Raw genomic sequence first — 25,201 nt, 5'->3', positions numbered from 1 at the left:
CTATCTGTCTCCCAAATAACGAAGTCCTTACTAGTCATAACACCACTGTCACATCTAGATAACCTCTACCACAAATGGACGCAGTGGGCTAACTGTACAATTACGCTGGATGACTTTAAGCGCAGTGTGGTAACTACCCCTGAACTTTCAGATAACGTATTACTCCGGGAAACTCATTACAAATTTATGTGGCAAGTATATATTCCGCCTGCTCGAGCCTACTACATGCGGATAGTTCCCACCAACAAGTGCCCCAAGTGCCAGACAGAAGATGGGGATTATTATCACTGTTTTTGGGACTGTCGGAAAATCCTATCCTTTTGGAAACAGATTACCAGTCTCTGTTCACAACTGCTCCACACAAAGTTACCCCTTGATCCATCTCTCTGGCTCTTTGGAACGCCGCCAAGTGCGACCGGCTCTTTGAATGACACCAACCTGACATTCTTAAAAAAGGCAGGCCTGTTGGGTAAAAAAGCCATACTTCAGACCTGGACAAACCACCTACCACCAACTAAAGACATGTGGTTCAAGCAATTGGTGCACCTCTGTGCAATTGAACATGCAGTGGCGAGGACCGCATCTGCAAAGACTTCGGCTCTAATACCGCTCATTTGGTCCCCTTTAACAGATTACCTGTCACCCATAATTCCGATCCACCATACTATACCGTAATCATACCAGATTGTGCATTTGCGGCTCTTGTTCGCTTCGATTCTACCAATTTTACTGTCTGTGTGCCTGAGATCATATCTATGTTTATGCTTAAGTTTATGTTTGCCTGTATGCTTATGATTCTGCTTCTGCTTATGTTTTTGAATCTGAGTATAACTCTGATCCTGTAGTGGTTACTGCAGATCCTCCTATGCTGAACTTTTTGTGCCATTTATTAGAAGCATCTGACGGAAATGGAACTGAGGAAGGGGGGGGGGGGAAGGGGGGGATATCAGGGGGGGAGGGAGCAATGCAATATCTATCTATGTAAATAACTATGACACGAGAGGTGAAAGACTATACGGACTCAATGGAGGGGCTGGTTCAACAAGGTTTATTCTGTTATTTGATAGTACTCATTATACAGCTGCTTACCACAGAGGGATCGCACTGCCGATCTACCCGTTTCTCCACATATCGTTGTGTTGTTATGCGTTATCCTGTATTTTGTATCAGAGGATTTGTACAGTGTTGATTTTACGTGCTTATCATTATTACTGTATTGCTTATTTCAAGAAAATCCAATAAAACATAGTTTCAAAAAAAAAAAAAAAAAAAAACTCAATCAAGGCGGCTAAGGAAGCCATATATACAAATTAAAAAGCAAGGGAGATAAAATTGACTCCTGAAGGACCTCACACCAAAGTGAATGAGAACAAAAAAATTCAGAGTCCCAACTGACACTAAAACTACGGTCACACAAAAACGAGTTAAACCATACAAGGGCTCCCTCGGTAATATTATGTCTTCTCAGTCACTCCAATAAAATACTGTTATTAACAGAATCAGAGACAGCTGAAATATCTAACATAATATTAAGGGCATCATATCCTTTATCAGTATTAACTACACTTAGCAAAGCTGTTTTCGTGCTTTGACCCTTATGGAACCCAGCTTGTTGGGGGTGCAAGCCCTGAATCATCTCTGGTAATCCTGATCCTGGGAAAGCATCACCCTCTCTTCAACCTTAGACAAAAATAAGAAGTTCAAAACCAGGCCTTAATGAGATATTACATTAGAAGCCAAGTTCCCTGTACGTACCAGGATCAGTCCAGACTGCTGGGTTATGCCTCCCGTCCAGCAGATGGAGTCAGAGAGAAACTGAAAAGGCACCACTCATATACCCTGGTGCGCCCCCTGCGATCCTTCAGTATATCTCTGACTCCAGCAGATGAGAGAGCATAACCTGCGGTCCTGATCTCCTGTAAATTGGGAGGGGGTTTTCCCTATCAGGTTTGACTTACGATTTTCTGAGGAATCCTGTGACTGGATCAATTTAATTACAGGCCTAGTTTAACACTGTTAATAGGAGCAGTAGCAGGCAAGGCAGGGCACTGCCCTACAGCCTTTTCCCAGAGTTTCTCTCTGCCCTGCCCAGTGAGAGGAGGGGAGAATTAATCGGTGGGCCGGTCACTCTCCCTCTCCGCCTCCTGAGAAGTTTAATTCCTCGGAGAAGTTAGTCAGATGGGTATGCTACACCCTCTGCAGGCTCCGTTGTATAATTGAATTGTGAGGTTTTTCATAGCTGCCGGTAGCAGCGCTATACACGTTTAAAAAAACAAAAAACGAGGTAATTTATTTTTACTCTGCCTGCCTTACTCACTGTGGTCTCCGGAAGGGGTGGCTTGTCACCCGGCCCCTTTTCGCGCCGTTTTTTCTTCTTAAAAAAAAAAAAAATGCCCAGAGGGTCAGTTTGTACTGCATGTGGGGAGCCGGGCCGCCGGCTCTCCCGCGAGGGCCTTTGCTCCCGGTGCCTTCCCGGGGGTGAGGACTCCTCGCGGGGGCCAGCCGTGGCCGGGAGCTCTCCCTCACCGCGACTTGGGGCTCGGGCAGCGTCGGGCAAAACGCGGCAGTCCTCGCTGCCGGTATGAGGGAAAATTTGGCGGCCATTTTAGAAGTGCCTGATTGCGATGCCGTTTCGGAGGAGGAGGGAGAGGACCTCCCACCGCTGTCCCCACCGGACCTTAGCCCCCACAGACCCCGCGGTTTATCGGGGCTTCTAGATTTGCCACCTATGGGAGCCAAGGGAGGTTCTTTAAAAAGACCTCATCCATTTACCTCACAATTTGTTCTTTTGCTCCATAAGGCCTATATGGAGGCCGAAGCTGAATGGGAGCAGGGTGCTCCTGCCCCAGATAAATGTGGCAAAATTTCTACTAACTTGGGAGGGGATCCAAATCCAGACCCTCCTCCTCCTCCTCCTCCTAAACCTTTACGGCATATAGCTCCGGACCCTATTTCACCGGACCCACCCGTTCCGGATTCTGGTACGGAGGTGGGGGGTACGGACCCAGCTGACCCAGTTGAAGGGGACGATCCTCTCATTCTTCGGTTATTTCGTAAAGAAGAATTAGATCCCTTGATCATTCATGTTCTTCAAGAACTAAGAATTCCGGTACCCCAGATTGAAACGAATTCCCAGCCAGGGGATTTTGAGTTAGACGGGCTTGCACACCCTCACATGCTTTTCCTTTTCACAATAAACTGTTTCAGCTTGTATCCAAGGAATGGGATAATCCGGAGGCTACTCTGAGTCAGCCGCGCTATGGATAAGCTTTACCCACTCCCTGCTGATTCTTTGGAGCTCCTTAGGGTGCCAAAGGTGGATTCGGCGGTCACTGCCATGGCAAAACATACCACCATCCCCGTAACTGGGGGTACGGCCCTTAAGGATCTTCAAGATCGGAAGTTGGAGATGTTGCTTAAGCGAATCTTTGAGGTTTCAGCATTGGGAGTACGGGCGGCCGTTTGCAGTTGTATGGTACAAAGGGCTACCCTTCGCTGGGTACAACAGATGTTGACATCTCAGGATCTGCCTCCGGGGGAAGCTGAGCAAGCAAACCGCATAGAATCCGCGGTGGCCTACGCCACGGATGCCTTCTATGATCTCCTCCGCACTTCGGCACGGTCTATGTCTTCAGCAGTGTCCGCACGGTGGTTACTCTGGCTGCGTCACTGGGCAGCAGACTCTTCCTCCAAGGCCCAACTCTGTTCCTTTCCTTTTCGGGGCAAACTATTATTTAGCACCGAGTTAGAAGACCTTATTCGATCTTTGGGGGAGAATAAGGTGTTCAAGTTGCCAGAGGACAAGCCGAGATTTTTTCGTACTTCGGGTAACTTTCGCGGGCGATTTCGCGGGCAGCGCCGTTTTCGATCTGGGAGGGGTTCCTCTTACGCTTCAAGACAGCCGTCTACGCGTTCCCAAGCATGGACTCCTTCCTTTCGTGGTAGAAGGCCAGCCCGCGCAGGGGCGTCTCATACCTTCGCCACCTCTAAGGCGGCTCAATGAAGGGACGCAGGTCCATTCCTCCGTCCCGGAGGTCGGAGGACGACTCTCTTACTTTCGGGAGGAATGGGCCGCAATTACCACCGACCAATGGGTCCTCGACATTATAACTCACGGATACGCCTTAGATTTTGCACGGCCCCTGCGCGATTTGTTCCTTATCTCTCCCAGCGGTTCTCTGGTAAAACAACAGTGGATTGCTCAAACCCTGCAGCGGTTGCAGGCGATGGGAGCCATAGTGTCAGTACCGCCCGCCGAACAACGCACAGGCCGTTATTCCATCTATTTCATCGTTCCCAAAAAGGAGGGCACATTCCGCCCTATTCTGGATCTCAAGCGGGTCAACAAGGCATTGCGCATTCCGCGGTTTCGGATGGAAACCCTGCGCTCAGTCATCGCTGCGGTCCACAAAGGAGAGTATTTGGCTTCCTTAGATCTCACAGAGGCTTACTTGCACATAGGAATACAAGAGTTCCATCAACGATTTCTCCGCTTTATGGTCCTGGGATCTCATTTCCAGTTCTGTGCCCTTCCGTTCGGACTGGCGACCGCTCCGAGAGTATTCACCAAGGTAATGGTGGTGGTGGCAGCGAGCCTCCGGAGGGACGGAGTATTGGTCCACCCGTATTTGGACGACTGGCTCATTCGGGCAAAATCGCGTCGTCTCTGCGAGGTCGCAATTCAGACAGTACTCCACCGACTACACTCCTTGGGTTGGGTAGTCAATTATCCCAAGAGCCAACTGATTCCCTCCCAGAGTTTGGAATTTCTGGGCGCCTCGTTCGATACAAGAGTGGGAAAAGTTTTCCTGCCGCAGGCAAGGATGGAGCGTCTGATGGCGCACGTTCGTCGTCTCCTAGCCCTTCCCTTGCCAGTGGTATGGGATTATTTACAGGTTCTTGGTTATATGGCGTCCACCCTGGATTTGGTTCTGTGGTCTTTTGCGCATATGCGGCCGCTACAGAGGGCGCTTCTGTCGCGTTGGGATCCCAAATCAGAGGAGTTTCAGATATCTTTGCCACTCCTACACCCAGCAAGGACCAGTCTGCAATGGTGGTTGGATCCGGTCCACTTGCTCCAAGGCATCGATTTGGAACCACCCCAATGGATCATTGTCACGACCGATGCCAGTCTGACGGGGTGGGGAGCAGTCTGTCAGTCTCAATCCGCTCAGGGACGTTGGACGCTTTCTCAGGCCAAGTGGTCTATCAATCGTTTGGAAACCAGGGCGGTTCGCCTAGCGTTACAGCACTTCCTGCCTTTGATTCGGAACAGAGTGGTTCGGGTTTTGTCCGACAATGCAACCACGGTGGCGTATATAAATCGGCAAGGCGGTACAAGGAGTCTTCCGGTAGCAACCGAAGCCAGCCAACTGATGGATTGGGCAGAGGAGCACCTGTCTCGGATTGCTGCGTCGCACATCGCCGGAGTCGACAACATTCAAGCAGACTATCTCAGCCGGCAGCGATTAGATCCGGGAGAGTGGGAACTATCTCCCGAGGCACTCAGACTCATCTGTCACCGGTGGGGGACCCCCCGGTTGGACCTCATGGCGACTCGTTCGAATGCCAAGGCGGTTAGCTTCTTCAGTCGCAGAAGGGAACACGGGTCGGAAGGCGTGGACGCGCTAGTTCTTCCCTGGCCCGCGCAAGTTCTTCTGTACGTGTTTCCACCGTGGCCATTGGTGGGAAAAATATTGCGTCGGATCGAATCCCACGCAGGACCCGTCGTTCTGGTAGCTCCGGAGTGGCCAAGGAGGCCATGGTTCGCCGACCTCATCAACCTAGCGGTGGACGGCCCCTTGCGTCTCGGTCATCTGCCTCGTCTCCTACGGCAGGGTCCAGTATTTTTCGACCAGGCCGATCGCTTTTGTCTAGCGGCTTGGCTTATGAGAGGCGGCAATTGAGAAAGAGGGGATATTCTGAGTCGGTCATTACTACTCTTCTACAGGCTCGGAAGCCCTCTACCTCGGTTGCTTATGTCAGGGTATGGAAAGTTTTTGACTCTTGGTGCCAGGGTTTGAAAGTGTCGTCACGGCAGGCTACGGTCTCTCATATTCTGGCTTTTTTGCAAGAAGGTCTAAAGAAAGGTTTGTCCTATAATTCTCTTCGTGTGCAGGTGGCAGCCTTAGGCTGTTACCGCGGTAAACTTGACGGACTTTCCATTGCCATGCACCCGGACGTTGCACGATTTTTAAAAGGAGTTAAACATTTGCGACCTCCGGTACGCCCTATCTGTCCTTCTTGGAGTTTAAATTTGGTTCTCCGGGGTCTATGTACTTCTCCGTTTGAACCGCTACGAAGGGCTACTCTCAAAGATCTCACTCTCAAAACAGTTTTTCTCGTCGCTATTTGTTCTGCTCGCAGAATCTCTGAACTTCAGGCGTTATCCTGTAGAGAACCTTTTCTCCGTATTTCTGACTCGGGGGTTTCTCTGCGTACCGTTCCTTCCTTTTTGCCTAAGGTAGTTTCCGCCTTTCACGTCAACCAGACTGTGGACCTACCGGCCTTTGCGGTGGATGGTGCTGAGGTGTCTCGGCACCCGGAGCTTCGCAGGTTGGATGTTCGAAGGACACTCTTACGGTACCTGGACATTACCAACCCTTTTCGGTTGTCTGATCATCTTTTTGTCTTGTGGAATGGTCCAAAGAAAGGCAATAAAGCTTCCAAGGCTACTATAGCCCGCTGGTTGAAGGAGGCGATTGTTTCTACTTACATTTCTCAAGGTCGCGCCATTCCGGACGGTCTTAAGGCTCATTCTCTGCGTTCCCAAGCGGCGTCTTGGGCTGAGAGTGGTTTTATTTCCTCTCAGGAAATTTGCCGGGCGGCTACTTGGAAGTCGTTGCACACTTTTGCTAGACATTACCGATTGGACGTCCGCGCTCCGCCGGTAGACTCGTTTGGCAGTGGTGTGCTTCGTGCGGGACTGTCAGGATCCCACCCCGTTTAGGGCAGCTTGGGTACTTCCCAGCAGTCTGGACTGATCCTGGTACGTACAGGGAAAGGAAAATTATGTTCTTACCTGATAATTTTCGTTCCTGTAGTACCAAGGATCAGTCCAGACGCCCGCCCATGTCAGTGCAGAGTCCCGCGTCTGTCGTGTTTCCTTTTCAGATTCCATTGTTTTTTCCGAGCACTTGTTCTATTTTTCATATGGTTATGTTTCATGGCTTTTGCCTGGTTTCCTCGTTTTCCACATGTTCATATTTATCTTGATCTAGTCACAGAGTTTGCCATTGTTCCTAAATTCATACTGCTTTGTTATGGATTATACTGAAGGATCGCAGGGGGCGCACCAGGGTATATGAGTGGTGCCTTTTCAGTTTCTCTCTGACTCCATCTGCTGGACGGGAGGCATAACCCAGCAGTCTGGACTGATCCTTGGTACTACAGGAACGAAAATTATCAGGTAAGAACATAATTTTCCTTTTTGCTTCTTTAAAACTGGCTGAACTGCAGCAAACTTTAATGGCCCAGGTACCCTCCCTACTGCAAACTCTTATTTACAATAAATACCAATTAAGGGTAATAGGCCCACTTAATCTCTCCCTATCAACTTAGATGGTATTGGTTCCAATCAATTCAATGTGGATTTGACCAGCGTTAGATGTTTACCAAGATACACTTGAGAAATCAGAGAATCTAATGAGCCCCACTTCCCCTTTGTCTACAATAACTTCTGATTCTCTCCCTCCCCCACCTCAGCCACAGCTGTCTAAAAATCAAGCTGAGGTATATCAAATAGAAATGTATTATTCAACAAGCCATCTTGTAACCTATCCATTGCAGAGGAGTAACCTAGTGGTTAGAGCACTGGGCTATGAACCAGGGGCGCCCAGGAGTTCAAATCTCACTGCCAGTCCTTGTGACTTTTGGTAAGTCACTTTACCCTCCATTGCCTCAGGTACAAACTAGGTCATTCATCAAGCCATATTAGGGCTTCATTGCATGATACAGATTTTAATGCATGATGTTTAGCACAACATGCCTTAGTATTTAAATATGAGTATGCAAAATCAAGACAATTATGCAAATGGACTCCTACCACATTTTGTGATGTAACAGCACATACTAATACAGGATTTAATGTAGGAAATAATACCTCTTTAATTTGCAGTAGGGGGCAAAAAAATGTTTATCACACCAGAATGCATGTTGTTGCAGAGAATGGCAAATATCGTGCATGATAAAAAGAGGTTTTCTCTGTACAATAGCCCTGGTGGGAAGCCCTGTCTTCCTAAAACTACAATGTTTAGGGAGAAGTGTACTAGTAGTGGGATACTACCTACTTCAGACTGCTCAACAATAAGAACAACTACACCAGGCAAGAGAGGTTCAAATACATCTTAGGGAAGTATTCGCATCTGAGCCAGAGCAGCAAGAACCACTGGTAGTACACGCTGGCCCAAATCAGAGCTTGCCACGCAAGCAGTACAGGAAGCGCATCTTTCATCTCCACACCACGTTGCTGGGGATGCCAGAGGACCACATGTTTATGAGGTATCATGAGCTCTCAGGCTATCAGGAAATTATATGAAGAACTCAGAGGAGATCCAATCACAGGAAGGTCCCACTCTATACTAGGCCTCACCAAACTATTGTGTGCCCTGCATTTTATGGCATCTGGCTCATTCCAAACAGTCAGGGTCATCAGAGGAATGTCCCAAACATCTCACAGATCATTGCACACTAGCATATCTCATAGAGGTTGCACACGACCATGCACAGCTGGGTCCTGCTACACCTATATAAACAGTCAAGCAATTACAAAAGCAACAAATGTATATGTTGGAAAAGTAAACAAAAGTAAGAGAAATAAGAAACCAATCTGGTTCACAAAGAAGGTGGCTGATGTAATAAAAGCAAAAGAAGCAGCTTTTAAGAAATATAAAGGATCCCAAAAAGTGGAACGCAGGGAGGATTATCTGGCGAAACTGAGGGAGGCAAAAAAAGTAATCAAGAAAGCAAAAGGCCAGGCGGAGAATAGGATTGCCAAGGAGATAAAGCGAGGTGACACAACATTTTTCAGATTCATCAGAGAAAGGTCCATAGAGTTATAGTGAAATTGAAAGGTGATAAGGATCAATGGGTAGAGAGTGACGAAGAAATGGCAGAAATATTAAACAAATAATTCAGTTCAGTGTTCATTAAGGAAGACCCTGAAGGAGAACTGTCACTTGTTATCAAGACTGTAGAAAGGGGTGGAGTAGACGAAACTCCATTTACGGAAGATAATGTATGGGAAGAGCTAAGAAAAATGAAAGTGGACAAAGCCATGGGGCCTGATGAGGTTCACCACAGCAGGTCCCCTGTGTGACCTGTTCAATAGATCCGTGGAAAATGGTATAGTGCCTAATGACTGGAGAAGAGCAGTGGTGGTCCTGCTTCACAAGAGTGGGAGCAGAGAAGAGGCTGGAAACTATAGGCCAGTTAGCATCCACCTCAATGATGGGAAAATTAATGGAGATTCTGCTGAAGGAAAGGGTAGTGAACTATCTACAATCTGGTGGGTTGCTCGATCAGAGGCAGCATGGATTCATCAGGGGAAGGTCCTGTCAGACAAATCTAATTGATTTCTTTGATTGGGTGACTAGAGGACTGGATCAAGGAAGAGCATTCAATGTAATTTACTTGGATTTTAGTAAAGCTTTTGATACAGTCCCATTATAGAAGACTCATCAACAAAATGAGTTAGCTCCAAGGTGATGGCGTGGATTACAAACTGGTTGATGGATAGAAGATAACGGGTGATGGTAAATGGAACCTACTCTGAAGAGAGAATTGTGTTAAGTGGAGTGCCACAGGGATTGGTGTTGGGACAAGTTCTGTTCAACATCTTCGTGAGCAACATTGCAGAAGGGATAGAAGGTAAAGTTTGTCTGTTTGCAGATGATACTAAGATCTGCAACAGAGTGGACATGCCGGAAGGAGTAGAGAGAATGAGCCAGGATTTTAAGGAAGCTGGAAGAGTAGTCAAAGATATGGCAGCTGGGATTCAATGCCAAGAAGTGCAGAGTCATGCATCTGGGGTGTAGTAATCCAAAAGAACTGTATGTGTCGGGGGGTGAAGGGCTGATGTGCACGGAGCAGGAGAGAGATCTTGGGGTGATAGTGTCTAACGACCTGACGTTGACAAAACAATGTGACACGGTGATAACTAAAGCCAGAAGAATGCTAGGCTGCATAGAGAGAGGAATATCTAGTAAGAAAAGGGAAGTGTACAGGTCGTTGGTGAGGCCTCACCTGGAGAACAGTGTTCAGTTCTGGGGACCGTATCTCAAAAGGGACAGAGACAGGATGGAGGCGGACAAAGAAGGGTGACCAAAATGGTGGGTGGTCTCCAGCGAATGACATGAGGATAGGTTGAAGAACCTGAACGTGTATACCCTGGAGGAGAGGAGGAGCAGAGTGATAGTCTGTTTCATTTCTTTATAGTAAGTTATTATTCTAGTTATTATTCTAGTAAGTTTTGCTGTTTGCTGAATAAAGTTACAAAAGAAAAAAAAAACCACAAACAAAGCTCTCAGCTTTTAAACTGGTAAAATCTCTCTAGTTTGGGGTTAGCTGGCACAAACTAAAATATTGGGGCATAAAGACTGTTTTTTAAAAAAGAATTGACCAAAAAGCAAAGACAACAGTCCAGAAGTGCCCTGCTTTACCCAGCTTGTCCCAGGCTAAACTGGGACAAGCTGGTCATTAAGGTCAAACAGGTCATTAAGAAATTCTTTAAAAACCAGGAATACAGTGGGCTCTGGTAGAATTAGACCTGTGATGAGACACACAATGTACCAAATGCAAAAAGAACAAGCCTTCTCTAAATTAAAAACTGAAGAAGTTCTTGAGAAAAGCATTGCAGTATTACCAGAAAAGAGAGAGAAAACACAATGCATGCAGTATTTCAAGATCCATAAGCAAAAGAAAAATCTAATTGAGATGGATAACTTTGTCAACAGTGGCACAACTGCAAATAGAAATAGTGAAGTGAATAACAAATCTCAACTAATATCTCACAAGGAGTCCAGGAAATGCAATAACCGTAAAGAGAGTACCTGGAAGGCTATGACCACAAATGCTCATAGTTTGGGAAATAAAATCCCAGATCTGCAGGCCCTAATGGCTGACGCAGAATTGGACATTGTTGCTATCACAGAAACATGGTTCACAGAATCTCATGAATGGGATACAACAATACCAGGCTACAACTTGTTAAGGAAGGACAGAGAGGATAGAAAAGGGGGAGGTGTGGCTCTTTATGTCAGAAACAACATCCAAGCAACTGAGCTACAAGGAAGTTGGGGTATTGAAGAAGCTCTATGGGTCGACCTAAAAAAAGATGACGGAGTGTCCATTTATATTGGAGTGGTTTACAGGCCTCCAAACCAAAAGGAAGAGCTGGACAGAGATCTGGTTGAAGACATCCATAAGATAGGTAGGAAGGGAGAAGTGGTGATCGTGGGTGACTTTAATATGCCAGATGTAGACTGGAAAATCCCATCTGCAGAAACTAAAAATAGTAGAGCGATAGTGAATGCCATGCAAGTATCTTTGTTCAAACAAATGGTGTTGGAACCCACGAGAGAAGGAGCTATACTCGACTTAGTGCTCACTAATGCAGATAATGTCTCAGATGTCCAGGTGGGCGCCCACCTCAGCAGCAGTGATCATCCAACGGTATGGTTTAATATCAATAAAAGAATAGGGAAAAGAACCACAAAGACCCGAGTTTTACAGTTCAAAAACACAGACTTTGAGGAAATGGGGAACTACCTGGAGGAAGAACTTAAAGGATGGGAGAACGAGAGAGATGTGGATCAGCAGTGGACCAATCTAAAAGGAGCAATCACCAAGGCAACTGCTCTATATGTTAGAAATGTAAAGAAAAGCAAAAGAAAACTGAAACCTATCTGGTTCTCAAAGGAGGTGGCTGACAAAATTAAAGCTAAAAGAACAGCATTCAAGAAATATAAAGGATCCCAAAGGGAGGAGCACAAAGAAGAATATTTGTATCAACTGAGGGAGACAAAGAAATTAATCAAGTTGGCAAAGAGTCAAGCAGAAGAGAGGATTGCCAAGGAGATAAAAAATGGTGACAAAACATTTTTCAGATACATCAGCGAAAAGAGAAAGGTCCAAAGTGGTATAGTGAAATTGAAAGGTGGTAATGATCAATGTGTGGAGAGAGACGAAGAAATGGCAGAAATATTAAACGAATACTTCAGCTCTGTCTTCACTAAAGAAGACCCTGGAGAAGGACCATCTCTACACAACAAGAAACTGGAGGGAAGTGGAATAGATGAAAATCCTTTTACAGTAGAAAATGTGTGGGAAGAACTAAAGAATCTGAAAGTGGACAAAGCCATGGGGCCTGATGGGATTCATCCAAGGATATTGAGGGAGCTCAGAGATGTTCTGGCAGGTCCGCTGTGTGACCTGTTCAATAGATCCCTAGAAACGGGAGTGGTGCCGAGTGATTGGAGAAGAGCAGTGGTGGTCCCGCTTCACAAGAGTGGGAACAGAGAGGAGGCTGGCAACTACAGACTGGTTAGCCTCACTTCGGTGGTGGGAAAAGTAATGGAGTCACTGCTGAAAGAGAGAATAGTGAACTATCTACAGTCTGGAGAATTGATGGACCAGAGGCAGCATGGATTCACCAGGGGAAGATCCTGTCAGACAAATCTGATTGACTTTTTTGACTGGGTAACCAAGGAATTGGATCGAGGAAGAGCGCTCGATATCATATACTTGGATTTCAGCAAAGCTTTTGATACGGTTCCGCACAGGAGACTGGTGAATAAAACGAGAAGCTTGGGAGTGAGTGCCGAGGTGGTGACCTGGATTGCAAATTGGTTGACGGACAGAAGACAATGTGTGATGGTAAATGGAACCTTCTCTGAAGAGAGAGCGGTTTTAAGTGGTGTACCGCAAGGATCGGTGTTGGGACCGGTCCTGTTCAATATCTTTGTGAGCGACATTGCGGACAGGATAGAAGGTAAGGTTTGTCTTTTTGCGGATGACACTAAGATCTGCAACAGAGTGGACACGCCGGAAGGAGTGGAGAGAATGAGACGAGATCTAAGGAAACTGGAAGAGTGGTCGAAGATATGGCAGCTGAGATTCAATGCCAAGAAGTGCAAAGTCATGCATATGGGGAGTGGAAATCCGAATGAACTGTATTCGATGGGGGGGGGGAAGGCTGATGTGCACGGAGCAGGAGAGGGACCTTGGGGTGATAGTGTCTAATGATGTGAAGACAGCGAAACAATGCGACAAGGCGATAGCAAAAGCCAGAAGAATGCTGGGCTGCATAGAGAGAGGAATATCGAGTAAGAAAAGGGAAGTGATTATTCCCTTGTACAGGTCCTTGGTGAGGCCTCACCTGGAGTACTGTGTTCAGTTCTGGAGACCGTATCTACAAAAAGACAAAGACAAGATGGAAGCGGTACAGAGAAGGGTGACCAGGAAGGTGGAGGATCTTCATCGGATGACGTACGAGGAGAGATTGAAGAATCTAAATATGTACACCCTGGAGGAAAGGAGGAGCAGAGGTGATATGATACAGACTTTCAGATACTTGAAAGGTTTTAATGATCCAAAAACAACGACAAACCTTTTCCATAGGAAAAAAAATCAGCAGAACCAGGGGTCACGATTTGAGGCTCCAGGGAGGAAGATTCAGAACCAATGTCAGGAAGTATTTCTTCACGGAGAGGGTGGTGGATGCCTGGAATGCCCTTCCGGAAGAAGTGGTGAAGACCAGAACTGTGAAAGACTTCAAAGGGGCGTGGGATAAACACTGTGGATCCATAAAGTCAAGAGGCCACCAATGAAGAGTGGGTGACTCGCCAGAATGATGGCTACTGCCTGGACACAATACCCTTATTCAATAAACATACACATGCTTACTGTGACTCCAACATCGCTCTAAGCTTCAACAGCAAGAGGAAATGGAAAAAAGGATTTGCACTCACAAAGAGGGGAGTAGCTGGCTTGTTACGGGCGGTTACTACCCCAAACCAAATATGCCTGATACTTCACTTTCAATGCATATACAGCATAGCTCTCTGCTTCAACGACAGGGGGAGAGAATAACTGATACTTCACACATCCAGCAGAAGCTCTCTGCTTCAACGGCAAGGGAGAAGAAAAAAAGGGTTCGCACTCACAAAGTGGGGAGTAGCTGGCTTGTTACGGCGGTTACTACCCCAAACCAAATGTGCCTGATACTCCACTTTCCATGCATATCCAGCATGGCTCTCTGCTTCAACGGCATGGGAGAAAAGACTGATACATCACGCATTTCCAGCATAGCTCTCTGCTTCAACAGCAGGGAAAAAAAAAAACAAAAAAAAAAAAACTGATGCTACACGCATATCCCTGCATAGCTTCAACGACAGGGGTGAAGAAAAAACAACCAACAAGGGCTGTACACATAGTCTAGGTTAAACAAATAAGCTAGGGTGTAGCTTGCCTTATTGCGGCGGTTACTACCCCTACTACCCCTAACTAATCAGCTAGATATTTCACTTGGATGCAGCTCCATCACTGCTCTCTACATTAATGGTGGGGGTGGAAGGGGAATAGAACAAAAAGCTAAGAGAAACAGATAGTATGAGAGAAAAAATGTGTGAAGCTTGCTGGGCAGACTGGATGGGCCATTCGGTCTTCTTCTGCCGTCATTTCTATGTTTCTATGTTTCTATTGATATAGGCCTTCAGATACTTGAAAGGTTTTTAATGGTCCATAGTCAACAACAAACCTTTTCCATTGGAAACAATTTAGTAGAACTAGAGGTCACGACTTGAAACTCCAGGGAGGAAGACTTAGAACCAATGTCAGGAAATATTTCTTCACGGAGAGGGTGGTGATGCCTGGAATGCCCTTCCAGAAGAAGTGGTGAAGACTAAAACTGTGAAAGATTTCAAAGGTGCATGGGATAAACACTGTGGATCCCTAAAGGCTAGAGGTTGGGAAATGAATAAAAAAGCTTGAGGGTAACCTGCACGGAGTGGCAAATTGCTACCCTTTACAGAAACGAGGGGGGTGACCTGCATGGGAGAGGCAGTTACTACCTTGGGAAGCTTTCTGGGCAGAGTGGATGGACCATTTTGGTCTTTTTCTGCCGTCATTACTATGTTACTATATGTTACTCTGTAGTACAAAATCTTTTCTTACAGTTAGCAGGGCGGCTGAAGGTTTGGGATTCTCTCTATCTGTCCCTCCTATGCCTCTGCTATACCCTTTTTGTCTGCACATCTGAAAGCATGTATTGAGAAACACATACAATTTCCCAAAACAAGGTACAGGGAGAAAACTAACTCCTGCACTACATAGTCTGTGTATTTGGGTAAACTTGGGGGGGAGTACAGGCCAAAGAACATGGGGGTCTTGTTTACCTAGATATAGACTGGGCAAACTGGTGAACAAACTGATTAAACTGGTCATTTTTCCTTCACGTGCACGTTTTAAAATGTATTCACTTGTGCATGTAAATGATGACTATTCTCAGCTGTTCGTGTCCATGCTTAAAATTAGGAATTTACATGCACACACAAGGCCTATTTTGTAACATGTGTGCATACTTGCACACAAGATATAAGATTTCAGCGTGTGTTGCCATGTGCCCATATACATATGATTGGGGTGCTCGTGTGCTCGTTTTAAAAGTTACCCTCTTTGTATATTTTGTTTAAATGTAAACCGATGTGATATGTAAATCGAACACCGGTATATAAAAGTAAATAATAAAAATAAATAAATATATTGGGATTTCTATCACTGAGAGCCTATCATTTTGTGTCTCAGCATCAGAAGAATCTCTTCTCCCTCTTGCAGAAAAAAGCAGTCAGAACCTTTCCACCAGGGGAAAGAGGTTAGAGAATTTACTCCAAATATTTCCTGATATCAAAAAAATAGGAGGCCTGCATCCCATTATAAACCTACTATAGAGATGGTCAGAACTTTCAAGCAGCTAGCTTCATCTCCAGGTATCTTCATTTTGATAATTATAGTAAAGCGTCATCAAATATAACCATTGTTGGTTATTTCTGTTTAACAAAATATCAGGCCGATACAGTACAGTTAGCCTGTATTTGGACGCGCGTTTTCGACGCGCTAGCTTTACCCCTTATACAGTAAGGGGTAATAGCGCGTTGAAAACGTGCATCCAACCCCCCCGAACTAATAGCGCCCGCAACATGCAAATGTATGTTGATGGCCCTATTAGTTATTCCCGCGCGATCCAGAAAGCAAAATGTGCAGCGAAGCCGCACATTTTTACTTTCAAAAATTAACGCCTGCCAAAAGGCTGGCATTAATTTCTGCCGGCGCCAAGGAAGTGTACAGAAAAGCAGAAAAAAATGCGTTTTGTTTTTTTTTAATTTATACTTTATTAAATTTCTTAACATTTTCCAATGAGATAAGAATAAGAATATTGTGAATTACATCAGCATAAAGTAGGCAATCTTATTATATAAATAAAAGAAAAAACAAATGTAATATCACCAAATACAGTCCACATTGAGAAGCACAATCATTAAACAATATTCAAGAAAAATATCCAACTGATAATTCAGGGATATATACATTTTTACCAACCTAAACGTATCCACTTACTTGGGAAGGCTGCTATAACCCCTATCCATCACTTTAGTCTAAAGGAAAGTTTCCAGATGACCAGGTCTGAAAAAACAAATTTATCTTTGAAATGCTTTTTGTACACCCATCCGACTTAATATCATAGCTATATTTCTATCACTGAGAGCCCTATCATTTTGTATCCAGCATCAGAAAGAATCTCTTCTCCCTCTTGCAGAAAAAAGTAGTCAGAACCTTTCCATTGGGGAAAAGAGGTTAGCGGTATTAAGTTCCGGAGGCCCAAAAAAATTAACTTTAAAATCGACCCACGGGTTGGAATGACGAGACGCTCCAATTATGCTGGGGCGTCTATTTTCCGAACCCATGGCTGTCAGTGGGTTGAGAACAAACGCTGGCAAAATTGAGCATCGGCTGTCAAACTCGCTGACAGCCGCCGCTCTTGTCAAAAAAGAGGTGCTAGGGACGCGCTAGTGTCCCTAGCACCTCTTTCTACCATGGGCCCTCATTGCATACTAAATCGTGCACAGGAGAGTGGCTTGTGTGCGCGTCAGGAGAGCAGGCGCTCACCTCTGAGCGCCGGCTCTCCCGCAGGTTTTACTGTATCGAGCTGTATGTGCAGATCCCCTTAAAGCAAATACTCTTTGAAAGAGCAGAGGAGTTTTAGAGTACTAGGCTGTTGAACCAGGGAAGCCAGGGTTCAAATCCCACTGCCCACACCTTTGGGCGAGTCCCTGCACTCTCCAATTGCCTTAGGTGCAAACTTAAATGTCATTTACTAAGCATTTCTCCCATAGACTCAGAATGGGGAAAAAAGCCTTAGTAAATCAGGCACGTAGATTGTAAACCATTTAATCTGCTTTGAAGTACCAAAAGGCAGAATACAAATCAAATAATCTTAATAAAATTTGTAGTTTATGAAATGTAATCTCTACAACAATTAATTTGTCACAATATTAATAAAGGGCTTTTCTGGCAATTAATTACATACATACAGAATTTTTAACTTGCATATTTTTAATTCACAGGTACTGTCAGTTCAGAACCCAACTTGGACTTCAAAATGCTGGGACTGAATCGAGTGAGTCAGCAGGACATAGAACAGGTGAGATTATGAAATTATTATAGCATTATAATTAGGATTTCTGATTCTGTGTGTTTATAAATTATAAATATATTTGTTTATTTTTCAGGCAATTAGGTATTTTGAACCTGATAAAACTGGAATTTATCAATGCACTCAGCATCAACAATGCTGGGAGTGAGAGGGCATGATGAGCTGTAGGGGGGAATTCTGCTTGGATGGAGGAATAATGTTGGGGTTGTGAGGTTAATTTACTTTATTTTTACATGAATTCAGTGAATTTGTAATAAAAGCTTTTAAAAGGTTGAAGAAAAGCTGAATTAAGCTTATTGAATCAACCAACAATGCACCCTATAATCACTGTTCACACCTGTTCAACTTTTAATTATTGGCACAGCACTGGAGAAATTAATTACCTGATAATTTCGTTTTCCTTAGTGTAGATAGACTCAGGACCAGTGGGTATTGTGCTCTTCTGCTAGCAGATGGGAGACAGAGTCAGATTTCAAGCTGAAGTCACTCTAGATATACCCCTGCAGTAACCTCAACTCTTCAGTATTCTCTTCGAAAAGCCATTGTGGATATATCTTTGCTTAAATAACTTGATTAAACTTAATTAAAACTTGATTGAACTGGTTCAACTAATTTCCAAACTGGAGACTGCCAGTGCACTCAACCAATTAACGCCGACGCCGGACAACTGTGGGTGTCTTGAACTAAGGGTAGACCGCAGCTTTACCCATATTTGCTTAGTCTTGAGATTCGCCATCTGAGATTCTCCTTTTCTGGGGCAGCCATGGGCGGGTTGCTGAGTCCATCTGTCTACAATAAGGAAAACGAAATTATCAGGTAAGTAATTTCTCCATTTCCTATCATGTAGCCAGATGGACTCAGGACCAGTGGGATGTACAAACGCTACTCCCGGACAGGGTCGGAGGCTGCCCGTGGCCCACTTAGTACTGCCCTTGTGAAGGCTATGTCTTCTCGGGCTTGAACATCCAGGCAGTAGAACCGGGAGAAGGTGTATATGGAGGATCACTTTGCCGCCCGACAGATCTCTGCGGGTGACAGCAGCTTGGTTTCTGCCCAAGAAACTGCCTGTGCCCTCATAGAATGAGCCTTAATCTGTAGTGGTAAGGGCTTTCCTGCCTCTATGTAAGCTGCCTTGATTACTTCTTTGATCCAGTGGGCTATGGTCACCCGCAAAGCGGCTTCTTGTTTCTTTCCGCTGTGAAGAACAAACAAGCGATCCGTTTTGCGTACCAGTTCCGATCTTTCCAGGTACCTCACTAGGAGTCTGCCGACATTCAGATGAAGAAGGCGTGAGTCTTCCGAGTCCTTATGTTCATCCAGAGATAGTAGTGAGATGATTTGGTTCAAGTGAAACTCGGAAACCACTTTCAATAGGAAGGAGGGGACGGTGCGCAGCTGTATGGTTCCAGGCGTGAACCTAAGGAACAGTTTCCGACAGGATAGTGCCTGTAGTTTGGAGATGCAACGAGCTGAACATATTGCCACCAGGAATACCATCTTCAGTGTTAACAGGCGTAGTGACAGACTGCTTGTTAGTCTGAAGGAAGCCCCAGCTAGGAAGTCTAATACTAGATTGAGATTCCATAGAGCCACCGGCCACTTTAGGGGTGGTCGGAGTTGTTTAACCCCTTTCAGGAAGCGGGACAAATCCAGATGGGTTGATAGTCGGATACCATCCACTTCGACTCTGAAGCAGGACAGTGCGGTTACTTGGATCTTGAGGGAGTTGAGTGACAACCCCTTCTTCATACCGTCCTGTATGAACTCCAGAGTCATGGGAATCTTGGCTGTCCGCAGGAGTATCCCGCGGTCCTCGCACCAGGCTTCGAATACTCTCCAGATCCATATGTATGACAAGGGATGTGGAGAACTTGCGCGCTCGGAGCAGGGTGTCAATCACGGCCTTTGAGTAACCACACTTCTTCAGGTAAGTCCTCTCAAGGGCCAGACGGTAAGAGAGAATCAAGACAGATCTTTGTGGAGAATCGGGCCCTGCTGGAGAAGATCCCTGTGTGGAGGTAGGCACAGAGGGTTCCTCGCAAGAAGTCTTTGCATGTTTGCGTACCATGGTCATCTTGGCCAATCCAGGGCCACTAGCAGAACTAATCCCTTGTGATGTTCTATCTTGTAGGTGACATTGCCCAGTAACAGCCATGGGGGGAAGGCGTACAGTGAGTCTTCCTCTGGCCAAGTCTGGACGAGAGCATCGATTCCTTAGGAGTGTGGCTCTCGTCTGCAGCTGAAGAACCTGGGGACTTGGGCACTAAGACGGGTGGCCAGTAGATCCATGGCTGGGAGGCCCCAGCGATTTACTATCATTTGGAAATCTGTGGTGGCAAGCGTCTATTTTCCCGGGTCCAGGCGCTCTGTGCTGAGGAAGTCTGCTGAGACGTCTTTTCCTGCGATGTGTAGTTTTATCTCCACACATCCCTGCGATGTGGGATGTGTGGAGATAAAACTACAAGATCCCTTGTAGTTTTATTTCCACCCATGCCATGAGAGGGTCTATCTCCAGAGACACCTGCTGGCTCCTGGTTCCTCCCTGATGGTTGATGTAAACAACCATTGTAGCGTTGTCCAGCATTACTCGAATCGCTTTGCCTCGGAGTCTGTGGCTGAATCTCAGGCACGCTAGTCTGACTGCTTGAGCTTCCAGGCGGTCTATGTTCCATTCCGCCTCTTCCTTGCTCCTTTGTCCCTGGGCTGTCAGTTCTGACAATGGGCTCCCCACCCTCGCAGACTCGCATCCGTGGTGGCTTACTCCTCTGCTTAGGTGGTCTTCCTGTAGCCACCACTGGAGCTGAGAGCGTACCTTTGCTGGTAGTTGGAGGTAGTCCTGGGACAATGGATTCCATCGTGACAGTAAGGAGTGCTGGAGCGGTCGCATTAGGCCCTTGCCCACAGGATGACCTCCAGGGTTGATGCAATGAGGCCAAGGACTTGAAGATAGTCCCATACCTTGGGTCGTGCATTGGCCATCAATCGTCGTAATTATCCATCAGTTTCCTTCTCCTTGGGGGAGGGAGAAAGACTTTGTTCTGTTTGGTGTCGAAACGGGCCCCCAGGTACTCCAGAGATTGAGAGGGCTGCAGACTGTTCTTGCCTGTGTTCACGACCCACCCAAGTTCCTGCTGTAGGTTCTTGACTCTGCTGGTCATCTACCGGCTCTCTCCCGAAGACTTTGCCCTGATCAGCCAGTCGTCCAGGTAAGAGTGTACCAAGGTCCCTTACTTCCTTAGTGTTGCCGCCACGACCACCATAATTTCGGAGAATGTTCTGGGGGGGTTGTAAGGCCAAAAGGTAGTGCTCGGAACTGGTAATAGTGACCCAGTATCGCAAAGCATAGAAAATGCTGGTGGTCTTGATGGACTGGAATGTGAAGGTAGGCTTCGGATAGGTCCAGGGAGGTTAGAAACTCTCCTGGTTGTACTGCCATTATGATGGATCGAAGAGTTTCCATGCGGAAGTGTAATATCCGCAGATGGCGATTGACGTTCTTGAGATCCAAGATGGGCCGGAATGATCCTTCCTTCTTGGGAACGATAAAATAGATGGAATAGCAACCCGTATTTTGTTGGGGCGAGGGAACCGGAGTTATTACCTTCAGACTGAGTAGTCTTGTTAGAGTGGTTTCCACTGCCAGTCTCTTGGTGTGGGAGTGGCAGGGTGACATCATAAATTTGTCTCGATGGATGTTGCGGAATTCCAGAGTAACCTTCTCGAATGATGTTTAGTACCCTTTTGTCCGACGTTATCTCAACCCATCTTTGTTAGAAGAGGGTAAGTCGACCCCCTATCTCCTCTTCCTGTGGATGGGTCGGCCCATTCTCATTGTGGAGCACGGCTGGAGCCTGCCCCCGGGCCTGCTCCTCTCTTTGTCTGTCTGTTCCGAACAGGCTGGGGCCTTCCGGAGGGACGAGGTACCTGGAACTGCGAGTTCCTGTAGGGTCTAAAGCGCTGCGATCCTCTGCCCTTGGTTCTTCTGGGGGAGGACGCTGAGATCTTTTACGCCTATATTTTGGTAGCTGAGGCACTGGGGATTCGCCCCATTTGCTGGCTAACTTCGCCAATTCGCTTCCAAACAAGAGAGATTCTTTAAAGGGCATTCTTGTAAGATTTGCTTTAGATGTCGCATCCGCAGACCAATTACATAGCCATAGTTGTCTTCTGGCTGCTACTACTGAGGCAATGCCCCTGGCTGAGGTACGCACCAGGTCTCAGCTTACGACCATCAGGAAAGGCTGCTGCAGGTTCCATAGTCTCACCGGTATAGGTTCCAGAGTTATTTTCCTCTCTTGAGAGGAGCAAGCAGGAACGTGCCACCAGTGTGCAGCATGAAACAATCTGCAGTGTCATTGCTGTTACGTCGAAGGCCTGCTTGAGGATGGATTCCAATTGTCTATCCTGAGTATCCTTAAATGCAGCCCCTCCCTCAAAGGGAATCGTTGTTCTCTTTGAGACGCCACAGACCATAGGGTCCACTTTCTGGAACGCAGGCATTCCTTGGTCGCTGGCTCTAGAGCAGGGGTGGGCAGTTCCGGTCCTCGAGGGCCACAAACCAGTCTGGTTTTCAGGATATCCCTAATGAATATGCATGAGAGAGATTTGCATGCACTCTGCTTCAGTTGTATGCAAATCTATGTCATGCATATTCATTAGGATATCCTAAAACCTCGACAGGTTTGTGGCCCTCGAGGACTGGAATTGCCCACCCCTGCTCTAGACAGTATAGGGCTTCCAAGGCCCGACCCCCTTTGAAGCTGGCCTCCGGGGTATCCCACTCCAGGTCAATCAGTTCCTGGATGGCTTCCATCATTGGAAAGTAGCATGAGGCCTTACGAAGGGACAGCGAGATGGGGTTCTTCGTGCCTGGAATACCCAGCGTCTTCAGAGTCTGGGAAACAAGGGCTGGTAATTCGTCCTTGTGGAAGAGGCGAAGCATGGTTCAGTATGGTTCCATTCCTGGAGGATTTCTCCTTCCAGGGAGTCGCCCTCATCATCTGAGGTGTCTGGGACCCTGTCAGGGAAGTTCTTGGTTAGGCGAGGCATATCTCGAGGCATCTGTGCAGGGCCGGGGAGGATCTTGTGCTTCCGGCAGGGGTTGAGTCCGGGGCACAGCCGGGGCTGATTGTGCTTGAACGAAGGCTTGCAGGCCTTGGAAAAATTCCAATCAGCAGAAGGTCCCTGGGTCCATGTTAATCCCAGGGGTAGTCTGAGTAGAGGCCCCAGAGGTGCCCTCCTGTGGAGAAGCCATCTCGGAGATGCATAGGTCCGGGGAGCTATTGTCGGTAGTTCCGGACCCATCCCCCTGACAGTAAAGGACCAGGCTTAGGTTCACCCTGGACTTCTTCGCAATGTTGACACAGGCAGGACTCCAATTCAGACTGCGTGGCTCTTATGTGGCAGGCTGCACAAAGAGAGTGCCTTCTGGCCTTCTTGGGCACCAGTGCCATTGTGTTTGCGCGCGTGCAGTTATAAACGCGGCTGTGCATGCGCTCAGTTGTGCGTGCGGGGTGCGCTCAGTTGTGCGCAGCTTTGCGTGCGTCTTTATTGGACGTGTGCAAGTTAGGCGCATCAGCCGCCTGGTCTGCCTCGCGCGTACTGCCGTTCGAGAAGGGAAGATGGCTCCGACAACCCCCATGCGTAAGATGGCGCCCCCGAGGGTATCCACGTGTGTGGACCCTTGCACTTTATCGGGGCCTAGCCCAACCAAGGCTGCTTAACCTGATTGGTGCTCCCTTTTAACCTCGCCGGAAGAAAAATTTGGTGCAGCACTCTGAGCTCTGGAGACCGGAGACCTGAATTTAAAGATTTTTTTCTTACCTGGTCTCTGCGCTTACCGATCGTGTGCTGGACGGTCTCCAGCTGCAGGGGGAGAGGGAATTACTTTCACTGCCACGCTCAGTTCTGCACCCATTGCCTTTCAGCCACACTGGGGGGCTAAGTCCACGCCGGGAATCGGCTATCGGACCAAGACACATCTCTGAGGGATATCGGAGATCACCTCATGAATTCTCGACTGGGGGAGGGACCCTTAAGGGCTCGATCTTCTTTAAGGTAAATTTTGTTTCTTCTTTGCTGTAATTCTTAACACTATTCTAGTGTATGGGATAGTGTCCGCATCTGCTAGGAGATGGAGAGATACTGAAGAGCTGACTCCATCTCCTATCTGCTAGCAGAAGCGCACAATACCCACTGGTCCTGAGTCCATCTGGCTACACACTAGGAAATTTCTTTTTTAGGCAATGATAGTCCTGTAAAACTGGAGCCACTGCTACATTGTTTCGTCCCATGGTGTTTTGCCATGAGACAAAACAACGCGCCATACAGCCAAGATGTTTCCTCAGGAGAGGGGCCAACTATTGCGGTGACACCCCCACCCCCCACAATAGTGGGACCCCTCCCACGATAAAACATCTTGGCTTGTTGCAAACTAGACCTTAGATTGTAAGCTCTCTGGGGTTATGGAAATACCTACAGTACCTGAATGCAATCTGCTTTGAAATGCCAAAGCGAATTATAAATCAAAATAGTTATTTTAAGATGTCATACCAACACTGTACTGACCAGGGAAAGGAAATGCAATTTATTTTATCTGTCAAATATATTGTTGCTGTCACTAAAACAGAAAAGTAACTTCTCTTTTTCTTTTCTTCTAAAGCTTCAGAGTGAAGCTGCCCTCAACTTTGGAGAATCATTACAAAAAAGACTTCTGGATATTGAAGGGCTGTATTGCAAGGTCCGATCCCGCCACAGTTTCATCCAGGCCCTTGTCAGACGTGTCCGGGGTCTACTTGGCGTACCAAGACACTGATGAGACTGTAATTTGACTTGCTAGTCTGCATGATAAATCTGAAACTGACTCGTGTACATATATAGATTATCCATTTTTTAAATTATGGCAAAATATTCTGTAACCTCTTTTGTACCTAGTGAAATAAATTGTGTGTGTCACATTTCTTCATGAAAATAAAAAAATGTTTAATATGAATTGTTTTAATTCCTATATAGTCATAGGACTCATTTATTTCATGCCCTAGCAGCACATTAATGCAGAATATGCTTCCTCCTTGACTATCTAGCATTAAATTATGCAGCAGTATATCCTTAAAAGGAGAAAATAATTAATCTTTTAAATTACAAATTTAAGGTTTGCTACTCTCCCTGGCAATGCTTCTTTCTCTTTATTAAATCTACCTCTGTTACTGTAGAGGACTGTGGCTCAGCGAGGTGACAGGTTAAAAAGGGTGCATCATTCAAAAGAAGCCATAAAAATATTCAGAAAAAGTTTTATTAAAATAAGAATGGAGGTGGGATAACTTAATATCTGGCTTAAATATAGCCAGATTTTAAAAAGAGAGATCTGAGCATTCTGGGACATGATAAAGTTATCTGGCTAATTTAGCTGATTTCCAATGGGATATTCAATGGGACATTTATACTGCTGAATATCCAGGATAACTTATTCAGTTAACTAGCTGGATAAGTTAGCCA

The 25,201-nt window shown here is 46.3% G+C and overlaps 1 protein-coding gene across 4 annotated transcripts in view; it reads left to right on the top strand.

The window, feature by feature from the left end:
- Window positions 1–24,709, top strand: part of NUP205 (nucleoporin 205) — a 558,669-nt gene extending 533,960 nt beyond the window's left edge. For 3 of the 4 annotated variants that reach the window (XM_029616971.1, XM_029616970.1, XM_029616972.1), the window contains 2 exons: window positions 17,619–17,695; window positions 24,369–24,709. In XM_029616971.1, coding sequence (XP_029472831.1) covers window positions 17,619–17,695; window positions 24,369–24,521 — 230 coding nt within the window. In that variant the 3' untranslated portion in view covers window positions 24,522–24,709. Of the gene's footprint in view, window positions 1–15,831; window positions 15,984–17,618; window positions 17,696–24,368 lie in introns of all 4 variants that reach the window. The other variant, XR_003858760.1, reaches the window with a different exon arrangement.
- The last annotated feature ends 492 nt before the right edge of the window (window positions 24,710–25,201 follow it).

The sequence above is a fragment of the Rhinatrema bivittatum genome, chromosome 9 (assembly GCF_901001135.1).
Source record: "Rhinatrema bivittatum chromosome 9, aRhiBiv1.1, whole genome shotgun sequence".
Classification (NCBI taxonomy): domain Eukaryota; kingdom Metazoa; phylum Chordata; class Amphibia; order Gymnophiona; family Rhinatrematidae; genus Rhinatrema; species Rhinatrema bivittatum.
Note: the sequence above shows the minus strand (reverse complement) of the source record. Positions and strands in the feature narration are given on the sequence as shown.